Genomic DNA, 15091 nt, shown 5'->3' on the forward strand with positions numbered 1-15091 from the left:
TGGGTGACCAGAGGAGGGAGACGTGTGTGCCCAAAAGATAAGACGGTCAAGGACAAGAGACGGCACGTACCGCAGCACAGCTCGGCACTGAGATGGAGATGGCTCTGTGCGTAACGCCCGCTCTATGTCCGCGTCCACCGCCCACACTACAGGCAACACAATGCAGGAGGATGGGAGTATGGGGGTGTTGTCTATGGGACTCTCCTCTGTGTGGTACAGCCGTGACAGCACGTCTGCCTTCACGTTCTTAGTCCCTGGTATGTATGACAACGTGAAATCAAACCAGGTGAAGAACAAGGCACACCTGGCCTGGCGAGGGTTCAGCCTCCTCACTGCCTGGATATACTCCAGGTTACGGTGGTCAGTCCAGACGGGGAAAGAGTTTTTCGCCCCCTCAAGCCAGTGCCTCCACGCGGTCAGGGCTCTGACAACAGCCAACAGCTCCCGATCACCAACGTCATAGTTCTGCTCCGCTGGGCTGAGCTTCTTAGAGAAAAAGGCACAGGGGTGGAGCTTGGGTGGCATGCCTGAGTGTTGGGATAGGACAGCACCTATCCCTACCTCGGACGCATCCACCTCCACTATGAACGGTATTGATGGATCGGGATGAGCCAGTACCGGGGCTAAGGTGAACAGAGCCCTCATGTTACTGAAAGCCCTGTCAGCCTCAGCAGACCAGCGGAGCCGGGACGGCCCACCCTTCAACAGGTGATGGGAGCTGCGATCTTGCCAAAGCCCCGGATAAACCTCAGATAGTAATTGGAAAACCCAATAAAGCGCTGCACCTCCTTTACCGTGGTTGGAGTCGGCCAATTACGCACGGCTGAAATGCTGTATCCCTCCATCTCCACACCTGAGGTGGTGATGTGGTATCCGAGGAAGGAGACGGACTGTTGGAAGAACAGACACTTTTCTGCCTTGGCATACAGGTCATGCTCCAACAGTTGGCCCAGCACTCTGCGAACCAGGGACACATGCTCGGCACGCGTAGCGGAATACACCAGAATGTCATAGATGTAGACCACCACACTGCAACCAAGCATGTGCCGAAACACCTCGTTCACAAAGGACTGGAAGACTGATGGAGCATTCATCAACCCGTACGGCATCACCTGGTATTCGTAATGCCCCTTGGTTGTGCTGAATGCTGTCTTCCACTCGTCCCCTTCCCGGACACGCACCAGGTTGTACGCACTCCGGAGATCTAATTTCGTGAAGAAGCGCGCCCCGTGCATTGATTCGATAACAGAGGAGATGAGGGATAGAGGGTACAATAGCGAATGGTAGTTTGATTAAGTGCCCAGTAATCAATGCAAGGGCGCAGACCTCTGTCTTTCTTCTTCATGAAAAAGAAACTCGAGGAGCCAGACGAAGTGGAGGGACGTATGAACCCCTGGTGCAGGGACTCGGAGACGTATGTCTCCATAGCCTCCGTTTCAGCCAGCGACAAGGGATAGACATTACTCCTGGGAGGCACAGCGTCTAACTGGAGGTTTATTGCGCAATCCCCCGCCCGATGGGGTGATAATTTGGTTGCCTGCGTTTTGGAAAACGCGTGTGCCAAGTCGAGGTATTCGGGGGGAATGTGCACGGTGGAGGTAGTGTCTGGACTTTCCACCGTTGTTGCACCAACGGAAACAGCTTGACACTTACCCTGACACTCTCGCGACCACCCCGTGAGAACCCTCTGCGGCGATGAAAAGGTGGGGTCGTGTAGTGCGAGCCAGGGAAGACCCAACACAACAGGGAAATCAGGGGAATCAATTATAAAAAAGGTGATTTGCTCTCTATGGGTCTCCTGCATAATCATCGTGACTGGTGCTGTAACCTCCCTAACATAACCTGACCCTAATGGTCAACTGTCAAGTGCTTTGATGGGCAATGAAATGGGTAGGGTAACCATAGACTATTAGCTAAAGACCTGTCCATGAAGTTCCCAGCTGCGCCTGAATCGACCAGCGCCTTACACTGGGGAACTACTGTGTAATCAGGGAAGGTGACGTGTATGGTGAAGTGCGCAGCAGAGGGCTCTGAACGATTGTGGGTTTGCGCTACCTGGGGTGACGCGAGAGTGCCCTGCCTGCCACCTCCAGACCCAGAAAAACTCTGACGACAGCGTGCAGCAGAGTGTCCTCACTTGCCACAAGAGTGACACTGGAGTTGTCGTCCTTCGTTCTCCTGGATCGCTGCACCACCCAGCTCCATCGGAACGTAATCCGGGTTGAAGGGGGGTGAAACAGGCAGGCCCCTTCCAGGATGTCCTCTGGAAGCCAGCAGGTTGTCCAACCGGATGGCCATGTCCAACAGCTGGTTGAAAGTCAACGTGGTATCCCGGCAGGCTAGCTCCCTTCGGACGTCCTCTCGCAGGCTGCACCGGAAGAGGTCGATGAGGGCCTGCTCATTCCACCCGGACCCAGCCGCTAGAGTTCTAAACTCCAGGGCAAAGTCCTGCGCGGTCCTTGTCCCCTGCCTCAGATGGACCAGCCGCTCACCCGCCTCTCTTCCTTCGGGAGGGTGAACGAAGACTGCCCGGAAGAGGCGAGTGAACTCCTCGCAGTTGTCCAACGTGTCTCCTCCTTCACTCCAGACTGCGTTGGCCCACTCCAGGGCTTTTCCCAAGAGGCAGGAGACGAGGGCGGACACCTTCTCCCGCTCCGATGGAGCCGGGATGATGGTAGAAAAATAGAGGTCCAGCTGCAGGAGGAATCCCTGGCAGTGGCAGCTGTCCCGTCATACTCCATCGGTCGGGATAGGTGAATCCCTCTGGGTGCTGGGGTGTGGGTGGCTGGATCCGGTCGCTCAGCTGGTCCCGAAGGGTCGGGTCCTCTCCTCTCCAGCCGTTGGACGACCTGGAGAACCCAATCCATCGCTTCGCCCAAGCTGGCTAGCATGTTGGAATGCTCCCGGACCCGCTCCATGACTCCAGGCATATTCCTGTCTCCTGCTGACTCCATGCTGTTGGGTGTGTGATTCTGTGGCGGTTGATTTGTACGGAGTCAAGCGCAGGAGGAAAAATCACAGAATAAATGGTTTATTCGGTAAGACAGCGGTACGCATCAATGCGTAAAACACCCCAGTGCGGTATTATGGCGCATTGGAGAGAACAAGGCACACGGGTGAATATCTCAGCGATACAAAATACAATATAGCTCCACCAAGCTATGGTAAACTCCACAATAAACAATCACACACAAAGACAAGGGGGGCAGAGGGAATACTTATACAGGTACTGATGAGGGGATATGAACCAGGTGTGTGTAATAAACAAGACAAAACAAATGGATGAGATGAGGAGCGGCAGTGGCTAGAAGGCCGGTGACGACGAACGCCGAAGCCTGCTCGAACAAGGAGAGGAGGCAGCTTCGGAGGAAGTCGTGACAAGAACACCTACTCATTCAAGGGTTTTTCTTTATTTTTACTATATTTTCTACATTGTGTAATAATAGTGAAGACATCAAAACTATGAAGTAACACATATGGAATCATGTAGTAACCAAAAAAGTGTTAAACAAATGAAAATATATGTTATATTTGAGATTCTTCAAATAGCCACCCTTTGCCTTGATGACAGCTTTGCACACTTTTGGCATTCTCTCAACCAGCTTCATGAGGTAGTCACCTGGAATGCATTTCAATTAACAGGTGTGCCTTGTTAATTTAATTTGTGGAATTTATTTCCTTATTAATGCATTTGAACCAATCAGTTGTGTTGTGACAAGGTAGGGGTGGTATACAGAAGATAGCCCTATTTGGTAAAATACCATATTATGGCAAGAGCAGCTCAAAAAAGGAAAGAGAAATGACAGTCCATCAATACTTTAAGACATGAAGGTCAGTCAATACGGAAAATGTCAAGTTTCTTCAAGTGCAGTTGCAAAAGCCATCAAGCGCAATGATGAAACTGTCTCTCATGAGGATTGCCACAGGAATGGAAGACCCAGAGTTACCTCTGCTGCAGAGGATAAGTTCATTAGAGTTACCAGCCTCAGAAATTGCAGCCAAAATGAATGAGTTCAATTAACAGACACATCTCAACATTAACTGTTCAGAGGAGACACTGTCTGTGATTTATTTAGAATTCAAGGCACACTTAACCAGCATGGCTACCGCAGCATTCTGCAGCGATACGCCATCCCATCTGGTTTGGGCTTAGTGGGACTATCATTTGTTTTTCATCAGGACAATGACCCAACACACCTCCAAACTGTGTAAGGGCTATTTTACCAAGAAGGAGAGTGTTGGAGTGCTGCATCAGATGACCTGGCCTCCACAATCCCCTGACATCTACCAAATTGAGATGGTTTGGGATGAGTCGGACCACAGAGTGAAGGAAAAGCAGCCAACAAGTGCTCAGCGTATGTGGGAACTCCTTCAAGACTGTTGGAAAAGCATTCCAGGTGAAGCTGGTTGAGAGAATGCCAAGAGTGTGCAGAGCTGTCATCAAGGCAAACGGTGGCTATTTGAAGAATCTGAAATATAAAATATATTTTGATTTGTTTAACACTTTTTTGGTTATTACATGATTTCATATGTGTTATTTCATAGTTTTGATGTCTTCACTATTATTCTACAATATAGAAAATAGTAAAAATAAAGAAAAACCCTTGAATGAGTAGGTGTTCTAAAACGTTTGACCGGTAGCGTAGGCTAAATTACAATTGTTTACATATATGTTACCTTATGATCTCTGGAGACAAATGTGAAACCAGTCATATTTCAGCTAAATGAAAAGCATGTCAACAAGACAGGTATTTCGGCCTCTTTTCCACAGTGAAGTATAAATAGCTGTGTGGTTTTTCAGAATTTTAATTGTAGGCCTCTGGCTTCATAATTTACAGGAGCAAAATTTGGAGACCCAAGCCGAGGCTGTAGCCTATGGAAACCCATCCACACTGACAGCGAAATGTTGTTATTTTTCGTTTTTTAAACAACTAATTGACCAAGTCGGTTTAATTATTTGAATTCCATTTTGTTCTGTGAGCTCAATGCGCACATTGCACAGTTTCTCTAGAGTTAAAAGTTGTAGTTTCCAACAGGCCAATATTCTGCATAGTTAAGCACATAATATGTGGTAATTAACTACAATGATCATAATCCATTGCGCACCTACTTGTCCAGTCTGTGTGTTTCTTTTAATGCGATTGTGAGGGGATATAGAGAGCAGCTGTTGCTTTGCGAGGTATCTCTACGTGAAAATACATGATCTAAGTGATTAATAGGTGGTATTGAGCAGTCATAAAATGATGCCTTATTTACTTTGAAGAACTACAAAATAGTGATTTTGTCAGACTGCATAGGCAGCAGCTCTATAGAGATGAGATGATATCTTGGAATAAAATAATAAAGTCATCAAATAAAACAAATGTAATATATACAACAACTTAAATATTTTATTGTAATGTGAATAAATTATTGTTAATAAGTGATAAGCAGTAATGGGCAAGCACTACCATCACCACTTTGTATTAACTTCGTTATCGGCGGTCACAGAGAGACAGATCAACGTCTTGATTGTATGTTTAGCAGAGATCTTCTGTGTTTAAAGTGACGCGGTAGGGAAAAAACGCAACGAAGGACGCACTTAGCTGTTCTATGAGTGGCCTGAGGCAGACGGTAAATAACGAGCGTTTTCAAGTGCAACTTTAGTAACAATGGTTTTGGGAAACAGCTCAGAGATTTAACGATGTTCCTACGAAGGTTCTAATGAGGAACTTAGCCTTAAGATGCTTTTGGAAAACCGGGCCCTGAACCGTTCTCTCCATACATTCTAGTGAGTTTGTCTAGAAAATTCAGGTACACCAAATGTAAAGGGGTGGCTTTAGATAAATGTACTAAAAACCCTATTGAATGAACTCCACAAGAAAATCTGTTGGCCAGGAAGTGGGAGGGTTGTCAGCTGTTGAATTAAATATATTTAGTGTGCGCAAGGGAACCACGTCTGAATACCAACTACTGAAAAGTGCATAGGAAAGTTGTGCATAAGAAAGGTGTACTTTTCCTAAGTATGAATCGGGTCCATGGTGAATAGTTCTGCTGTTTGGGCTGCATCTTTGCTCTCCAGTTCCTCTTCTTTGTTCTTGTAGAAGTGCAGTTCAGTCTTAGTGACACTCAGCTCCACTCTCTGATCCATCACCTCTTTCTTCAGCTCGTCTACTTGGCTCTCACCGGCTGTCACTTTGGCTGCCATGTTCCTCAGCTCCACTCTCTGCTCCACCACCATGTCTCTCAGCAGTCTCAGCTCACTCCAGATGTCAGCGGTTTTGTCTGTGTCTTTGTAACATCACTTTCCGTGCTCTCTCCCCATTCCTGTGACCCTGTTGAGTGATGTAATTCTCTCTAACCTCTCCACTCTCTCCCTGTGCACATGCCACAGAGAGGCAGAACAGCAACAACAGCAGCATTACAGTACTACCCATTCTTAAATTAATACCTCAAACTAATTAAGCATACTGGACTCAGTCCCTTTATATACCAACTGGTCTTTGTGGACCAGTACATGGGAAATTAACACTTGTTCAAGGTTGAAATTTCGAGCTCATTGTTAAGGACTGTGGATGATAACATAATACAGGTACAGATTATTCCATGCCAAGTCATTCACATTTTGGTTGTTGACGGAGCCATGGGACAGTCAAACCTGTTACTTAGTCCTAAACTAGGTCATCTTGTGTGTCTATGCTCTCTCTAATTCTCTCGTTCTCTCTTTCTCTCTGAGAACCTGAGCCCTAGGACCATACGTCAGGACTACCGGGCATGATGACACCTTGCTGTCCCCAGTCCGCCTGGCCTTGCTGCTATTCCAGTTTCAACTGTTCTGCCTGCGGCTACGAAACCCCTACCTGTCCCAGACCTGCTGTTTTCAACTCTTTAATGATCGGCTATGAAAAGCCAACTGAGAGACCTGAGCCCTAGGACCATACGTCGGGACTACCGTCCGTGGTGACTCCTTGCTGTCCCCAGTCCGCCTGGCCTTGCTGCTATTCCAGTTTCAACTGTTCTGCCTGCGGTTATGGAACCCCTACCTGTCCCAGACCTGCTGTTTTCAACTCTTAATGATCGGCTATGAAAAGCCAACTGAGATTTATTCCTGATTATTATTTGACCATGCTTGTCACTTATGAACATTTTTGAACATCTTGGCATGGTTCTGTTATAATCTCCACCCGGCACAGCCAGAAGAGGACTGGCCACCCCTCATAGCCTGGTTCCTCTCTAGGTTTCTTCCTAGGCTTTCGCCTTTCTAGGGAGTTTTTCCTAGCCACCGTGCTTCTACACCTGCATTACTAGCTGTTTGGGGTTTTAGGCTGGGTTTCTGTACAGCACTTCGAGATATTAGCTGATGTAAGAAGGGCTATATAAAATAAAATTGATTGATTGATTAAGCTTGTGAAAACCCATATGTGCAGGTTGAAGCTCTATGTGGTACAGTGGGTCAGCTCGATACAATCTATCTTCACATCAATGTCCATTAATGTGTGATAGAGAGGCTGTGTTGTTAGGACGAATAACAGCTCAAGCAGGGTTATAACCTCAGTGTCCCCTGATAACCAGTGTAATCACACCTGTGTGGCGTGTTCACCTGGTAGAGCCTCTGTTACAGTGTAATGTGTCTACAATGTTTAGGCGTCAAGCATCTGAACACTCAGAGTAGAGGTCAAGCGTTTGCTCCTGTGCCTTTTAAATCACAATGAATGTAATTATATGGACAGAGGGGACCTGATCCTAGATCAAAACTCCAATTGTGAGATGCTTAGACCCATGGGGAGGCGCACAATTGGCCCAGTGTCGTCCAGGGTAGGGGAGGGAATGGCCGGCAGGAATGTAGCTCAGTTGGTAGAGCATGGAGTTTGCAACTCCAGGGTTGTGGGTTCGATTCCCACGGGGGGCCAGTATGAAAAATAAAAATGTATACACTCACTAACTGTAAGTCGCTCTGGATAAGAGTGTCTGCTAAAGGACTCAAATGTAAAATGTAGATGCTTGATACATATGGCCCCTGAGGGCTTCCTGTGTTGGCCCTGCAGTCTTTTATCACGGCCCAGCATCTCTAATGGATCTCTCTCCAGCTGCCTTTGTTCTCAGAACAATCTCATGAAATGTTAATGCATGGCCAAGGATGGAATGTCACCCTCACTTTCTCCCTCTCTTTCATCCCCCCATCTCCAATCCCCTTTCCTTCTCTACTTCTCTCCTGTATCAACTTCACCTTATTTTTTCTCTCTACCTTTTTCGGTGTTACAACCTTCATCTCTCTCTTTCTCTCTATCTCCCTCTTTCTCTCTCTCTCTCTTTCTTTCTCTCACTCTCTCCCTCTTTCCCCTCAACCCTCTCTCTCTCTCCTGCAGGATGTTTGACGTGGGCGGCCAACGCTCAGAGAGGAAGAAGTGGATCCATTGTTTTGAAGGAGTCACATCCATCATATTCTGTGTGGCGCTGAGTGCTTATGACCTGGTGCTAGCTGAGGATGAGGAGATGGTGAGGAGGAAGAGTCACCTATCCTATCCTATTATATTTCTATGATCCACATATTTTCAACTGGTCACTCGTTACTTGTCATCATGTCGTGGGCTACACAGAACATCCATATACTGTACATATTATAAAGCATATGTTACATCTCTACATAATATACTGTATGTGCACTGGAATAGGCTATTAGATTAGATATATTTTATTTTATAGGGGTGTAAATGTAATTGATAATCAAATCAAATCAAATGTTATTTGTCACATGCTTCATAGACAACAGGTGTAGACTAACAGTGAAATGCTTACTTATGGGTTCATTTCCAACAATGCAGAGTTAAAGATAAGATATACACTACCAGTCAAAAGTTTGGACACACCTACTCATTCAAGGGTTTTTCTTTATTTTTACAATTTCTACATTGTAGAATAATAGTGAAGACATCCAAACTATGAAATAACACATATGGAATCATGTAGTAACCAAAAAGGTGTTAAACAAATCAAAATATATTTTATATTTGAGATTCTTCAAATAGCCACCCTTTGCCTTGATGACAGCTTTGCACACTCTTGGCATTCTCTCAACCAGCTTCATGAGGTAATCACCTGGAATGCATTTCAATTAGCAGGTGTGCCTTCTTAAAAGTGAATTTGTGGAATTTCTTTCCTTCTTAATGTGTTTGAGCCAATCAGTTGTGTTGTGACAAGGTAGGGGTGGTATACCGAAGATAGCCCTATTTGGTAAAAGACCAAGTCCATATTATGGCAAGAACAAATCAAAAAAGCAAAGAGAAACGACAGTCCATCATTACTTTAAGACATGAAGGTCCGTCAATATGGACAATTTTAAGAACTTTGAAAGTTTCCATTAAAAAAAAACATCAAGCGCTATGATGAAACTGGCTCTCATGAGGAGCGCCACAAGAATGGAAGACCCAGAGTTACCTCTGCTGCAGAGGATAAGTTAATTAGCATTACCAGCCTCAGAAATTGCAGCCCAAATAAATGCTTCACAGAGTTCAAGTAAAAGACACATCTCAACATCAACTGTTCAGATGAGACTGTGTGAATCAGGCCTTCATGGTCGAATTGCTGCAAAGAAACAACTACTAAATGACACCAATAAGAAGAAGAGACTTGCTTGGGCCAAGAAACAAGAGCAATGGACATTAGACTGGTGGAAATGTGTCCTTTGGTCTGGAGTCCAAATTTGAGATTTTTGGTTCCAACAGCTGTGTCTTTGTGAGACGCGGTGTGGGTGAGAGGATGATCTCCGCATGTGTATTTCCCACCATAAAGCATGGAGGAGGAGGTGTTATGGTGTGGGGGTTCTTTGCTGGTGACACTGTCTGATTTATTTAGAATTCAAGGCACACTTAACCAGCATGGCTACCACAGCATTCTGCTGCGATACGCCATCCCATCTGGTTTGGGCTTAGTTGGGCTATCATTTGTTTTTCATCAGGACAATGACCCAACACACCTCCAGGCTGTGTAAGGGCTATTTTACCAAGAGGGAGAGTGATGCGGTGCTGCATCAGATGACCTGGCCTCCACAATCACCCGACCTCAACCCAATTGAGATGGTTTGGGATGAGTTGGACCGCAGAGTGAAGGAAAAGCAGCCAACAAGTGCTCAGCATATGTGGGAACTCCTTCAAGACTGTTGGAAAAGCATTCCAGGTGAAGCTGGTTGAGTGAGTGCCAAGAGTGTGCAACGCTGTAATCAAGGCAAAGGGTGGCTATTTGAAGATTTGTTTAACACTTTTTTGGTTACTACATGATTCCATATGTGTTATTTAATAGTTTTGATGTCTTCACTACAATGTAGAAAATAGTAAAAATAAAGAAAAACCCTTGAATGAATAGGTGTGTCCAAACTTTTAACTGGTACTGTATACTGTATACACTACATGACCAAAAGATCTCATTCCAAAATCATGGACATTAATATGGAGTTGGTCCCCCCTTTGCTGCTGTAACAGCCTCCACTCTTCTGGGAAGGCTTTCCACTAGATGTTGGAACATTGCTGTGGGGACCTGCTTCTATTCAGCCACAAGAGCATTGGTGAGGTCGGGCACTGATGTTGGGCGATTAGGCGTGACTCACTGTCGGCGTTCCAATTCATCCCGAATGTGTTCGATATGGTTGAGGTCTTCCACAGCGATCTCGACAAACAATTTCTTTATGGACCTCGCTTTGTTCACGGGGGCATTGTCATGCTGAAACAGGAAAGGGCCTTCCCTAAACTTTTGCCACAAAGTTGGAAGCACAGAATCGTCTACAAAGTAATTATATGCTGTATGTAGCGTTAAGATTTCCCTTCACTGGAACTAAGGGGCCTAGCCCGATCCATGAAAAACAGCCCCTGACCATTATTCCTCCTCCACCAAACTTTACAGTTGGCACTATGCATTGGGGCAGGTAGCGTTTTCCTGGCATCCGCCAAACAGATTCGTCCGTTGGACTGTCAGATGGTGAAGCGTGATTCATCACTCCAGAGAATGTGTTTCCACTGCTCCAGAGTCCAATGGCGGCGAGCTTTACACCACTCTAGCCGACGCTTGGCATTGCGCATGGTGATCTTAGGCTTGTCTGCTGCTGCTCGGCAATGGAAACCCATTTCAGGAAGCTCCCGATGAACAGTCCTTGTGCTGACATTGCTTCCAGAGGCAGTTTGGAACTCGGTGGTGAATGTTGCAACCGAGGACAGACGATTGGCCTACCACCTCACGGCTGAGCCATTGCTGCTCCTAGGCATTTCCACTTAATGATAACAGCAGTTGGAAAGGTGGGATCCTATGACGGTGCCACGTTGAAAGTCACTGAGCTTTTCAGTAAGGCCATTCTACTGCCAATTTTTGTCTATGGAGATTGCATGTAGGAGAGATAGTTAAAAAAAGGGTCAATTCAGGTAGTCTGGGTATCCTTTTGGCTTTGGGGTAGAAGCCTTTCAGGGTCCTGTTAGTTCCAGACTTGGCACATTGGTACCGCTTGCCATGCGGTAGCAGAGAGAACAGTCTGTTGCTTGGGTGGCTGGAGTCTTTGACAATTATTTGGGCCTTCCTCTGACACCACCTGGTATAGAAGTCCTGGATGGCAGGTAGCTCGGCCCCAGTGATGTACTGGGCCATACGCACTACCCTCTGTAGCACCTTGCGGTCAGATGCCAAGCAGTTGCCATACCAGTCAAGATGATGTTACCAGTCAAGATGCTCTCGATGGTGCAGCTGTATAACTTTTTGAGGATCTGAGGGCCCATGCCAACTCTTTTCAGGCTCCTGAGTGGGAAGAGGAGTTGTCGTGCCCTCTTCACGACTCTGTTGGTTTGTTTGGACCATGATAGGTCTTTAGGGATGTGGACACTGAGGAACTTGAAGCTCTCAACCTGCTCCAATACAGCCCCGTCGATGTGAATAGGGGGAGTGCTCGGCCCTCCGTTCCCTGTAGTCCATGATCATCTCCTTTGTCTTACTGACGTTGAGGGAGAGGTTATTGTCCTGGCATCCCACTGATATACCACTCACACAATATTTACAGTAAGTGTGGGCTGAGGACTTAATAACCTGAAGAGCAGTTAAATCTGCTAAGATATCATCAAATTCCTGTGCAATGATCCATTTGTTTCCTTCACTTTGGTGTGAAGCACCAAATCAATACACCGCTTATGTAAGTACAGGAAAGAATAAGATGGAAAGAGCCATCCTACTTCACAGACACTGCATTTTGTGATCCCATGTTAATTCAATAGTCTTGTTAAGCAGTTATAGCTCACTAATTCTTAGGACCAAATAGACCATTGATATATTTCTATGGATGTTATATAGACGTTCACCTGATTTACTTCTTATTGGTCCCTTTTTTCTATGGCACAATAATCCATTTTTATCAGTGTGCGAACAATATGCTTCCTCTCACCATCCCCCTAACACAAAGACACTCTCAGCTTCTCTATCTCTACTACTGCAGTGAGAGAGGAGAAAGCATAGACACATTCACAAAATACATACTGTACCACTAGCCTATACAGCTAGATTTCAAATGTGAGGAGTCACTGCCCCCTGGTGGCAGATTTGATGTTTTATCCTTTGTCCTTGGAGGCGATGTGACCAAGTATTTATCTGTCTGGCTCTGTCTGTCTGCCTGTCTGCCTGTCTGCCTGTCTGCCTGTCTGTCTGTCTGTCTGTCTGTCTGTCTGTCTGTCTGTCTGTCTGTCTGTCTGTCTGTCTGTCTGTCTGTCTACCAGAACCGGATGCATGAGAGCATGAAGCTGTTTGACTCCATCTGCAACAACAAGTGGTTCACAGAGACCTCCATCATCCTCTTCCTCAACAAGAAGGATCTGTTTGAGGAGAAGATTACATGCAGCCCCTTGTCTATTTGCTACCCCGAGTACACAGGTAGAGAATCTTACCAATGTATCCCCACTGGGCACAGACATAAATTCAAAGCCTATTCCACGTTTGTTCAACGTAATTTCATTGAAATGATGTGGAAACAACGTTGATTCAACCAGTGTGTGCCCAGTGGGTCTGTAGCACTGCAACATAAAGAAGCTGCAGTGCACTCTGACAGAGAAATCATGTAGTTGTGATTGTTGAGGCTATAGCTACTTCAGCTGCAATAGTAGCTCTAGCCGTTTATTACTGATGGTATCAGCAGCAGTTGAAACAGTGACAGAATATTGGGGGATATTGAGCTTACCAGTGATGATTTCTAAGAGATGTCAACTTATAATTCATTAATAGTGTTTTATCTTGGAATCAATCAATTGTAATGTCTGGCATCTCATCACATGCTATAATGTTTTATTTATGTTTACTATTTTTATCCCTTGCTACTCAGGAGCCAACAAATACGACGAGGCAGCGAGTTATATCCAGACTAAGTTTGAGGACCTGAACAAGAAGAAGGACACGAAGGAGATCTATACCCACTTCACCTGCGCCACCGACACCAAGAATGTCCAGTTTGTCTTTGACGCCGTCACCGACGTCATCATCAAGAACAACCTGAAGGACTGTGGTCTCTTCTAAAGGCGGGGCGAGGGGAGGCAGGCCAGAGGAGGAGCTAAGGTGAGGACAAAGATTAGGGGAAAACCAAACAGCAAATCCAATGCTGATGATATAGCCCATTATCTCTTTTGGGGACTAGATGACCATGTTAAAAAGGACTAGATAGTCAGTATGGTGATAACTAGGGTCCTGTGTTTTGCGCAATCATGTGTCATAGCAAAATGTTATCCTGTATTTTAAGCCTTATCCAGAAATTAGCATTACACCAAAAACAAACACAATTTTCTGAGGATGGTGCTGGACAGTTTGCTGAAAAATCTTTAAATAAAGGTTAAAATCCAGGCATGTCACATGACTGCACAAAACACAGGGCCCGAGTCATAACTGAGAACATAAATGAGGTATGATTTGTTTTCTGGTGGTTAAGTTGACTCAGCAGTACATCATAGATAAACCCCCTGCATGTCTTACCAGTAAAAAGTTTCCCTTACCCATTACCATACATACACAAACTGCACATCTCATATTTAATAAATATTTGCTCAGCCATATCTGGGCTAGCTGACTCTTCATGCCTCTCTTCTCCAGGAGTGCTTGTAGAACGAGCCTGCTGCTTGGGGGATAGAGTGGACAGACAAACCTCCATCACAGACAGACTGTACTGGCCCTGAAAACTCCTGCTTTTCTATATGGAAACAAACATAACAAACTGAGAACTTGGGAGAAAAAGCCTTGCAGAATTATTCCAACGATCACTTATTTTCAACTGTCATGTCCTCCTCTCCCTCTTGTGGTTTTTGTGTTTGTTTGTTTATTTTCGTTATATGTTAGATATTTAATATGATAGGGGTCTCTTTTTTGATTGATATCTGCCAAGTCTGAATTTGATCTCAGATATATTATTTTTTTGCTTCTTTCTTTGTTGTTTATAAGTATTATCCAAGGTTAGAAAAATATAGTTATATTTTTTTTGATAAATACACTACCAGTCAAAAGTTTGGACACACCTACTAATTCAAGGGTTTTTCTTTTATTTTTACTGTTTTCTACATTGTAGAATAATAGTGAAGACATCAAAACTATAAAATAACACATATGGAATCATGTAGTAACCAAAAATGTGTTAAATAAATCAAAATATATTTTAGATTTGAGATTCTTCAAAGTAGCCACCCTTTGCCTAGATGACAGCTTTGCACACTCTTGGCATTCTCTCAACCAGCTTCACTAGGAATGCTTTTCCAACAGTCTTGAAGGAGTTCCCATATATGCTGAGCACTTGTTGGCTGCTTTTCCATCACTCTACGGTCCAACTCATCCCAAACCATCTCAATTGGGTTGAGGTCGGGTGATTGTGGAGGCCAGGTCATCTGATGCAGCACTCCATCACTCTCCTTCTTGGTCAAATAGACCTTACACAGCCTGGAGGTGTGTTGGGTCATTGTCCTGTTGAAAAACAAACGATAGTCCCACTAAGCGCAAACCAGATTGGATGGTGTATCGCTGCAGAATGCTGTGGTAGCCATGCTGGTTAAGTATGCCTTGAATTCTAAATAAATCACTGACAGTGTCACCAGCAAAGCACCCCCACACCATCACACCTCCT

General features: G+C 45.2%; 1 protein-coding gene across 1 annotated transcript in view; it reads left to right on the forward strand.

Moving 5' to 3' along the window:
• Window positions 1-14510, forward strand: part of LOC121578386 (guanine nucleotide-binding protein G(i) subunit alpha-2) — a 201988-nt gene extending 187478 nt beyond the window's left edge. The window contains exons 6-9 of the mRNA XM_041892743.2: window positions 8346-8475; window positions 12717-12870; window positions 13316-13545; window positions 14074-14510. Of these exons, the coding sequence (XP_041748677.1) occupies window positions 8346-8475; window positions 12717-12870; window positions 13316-13506 (475 nt within the window). The 3' untranslated portion in view covers window positions 13507-13545; window positions 14074-14510. The remainder of the gene's footprint in view (window positions 1-8345; window positions 8476-12716; window positions 12871-13315; window positions 13546-14073) is intronic.
• The last annotated feature ends 581 nt before the right edge of the window (window positions 14511-15091 follow it).

This window comes from Coregonus clupeaformis, chromosome 12 (assembly GCF_020615455.1).
Source record: "Coregonus clupeaformis isolate EN_2021a chromosome 12, ASM2061545v1, whole genome shotgun sequence".
NCBI lineage: Eukaryota > Metazoa > Chordata > Actinopteri > Salmoniformes > Salmonidae > Coregonus > Coregonus clupeaformis.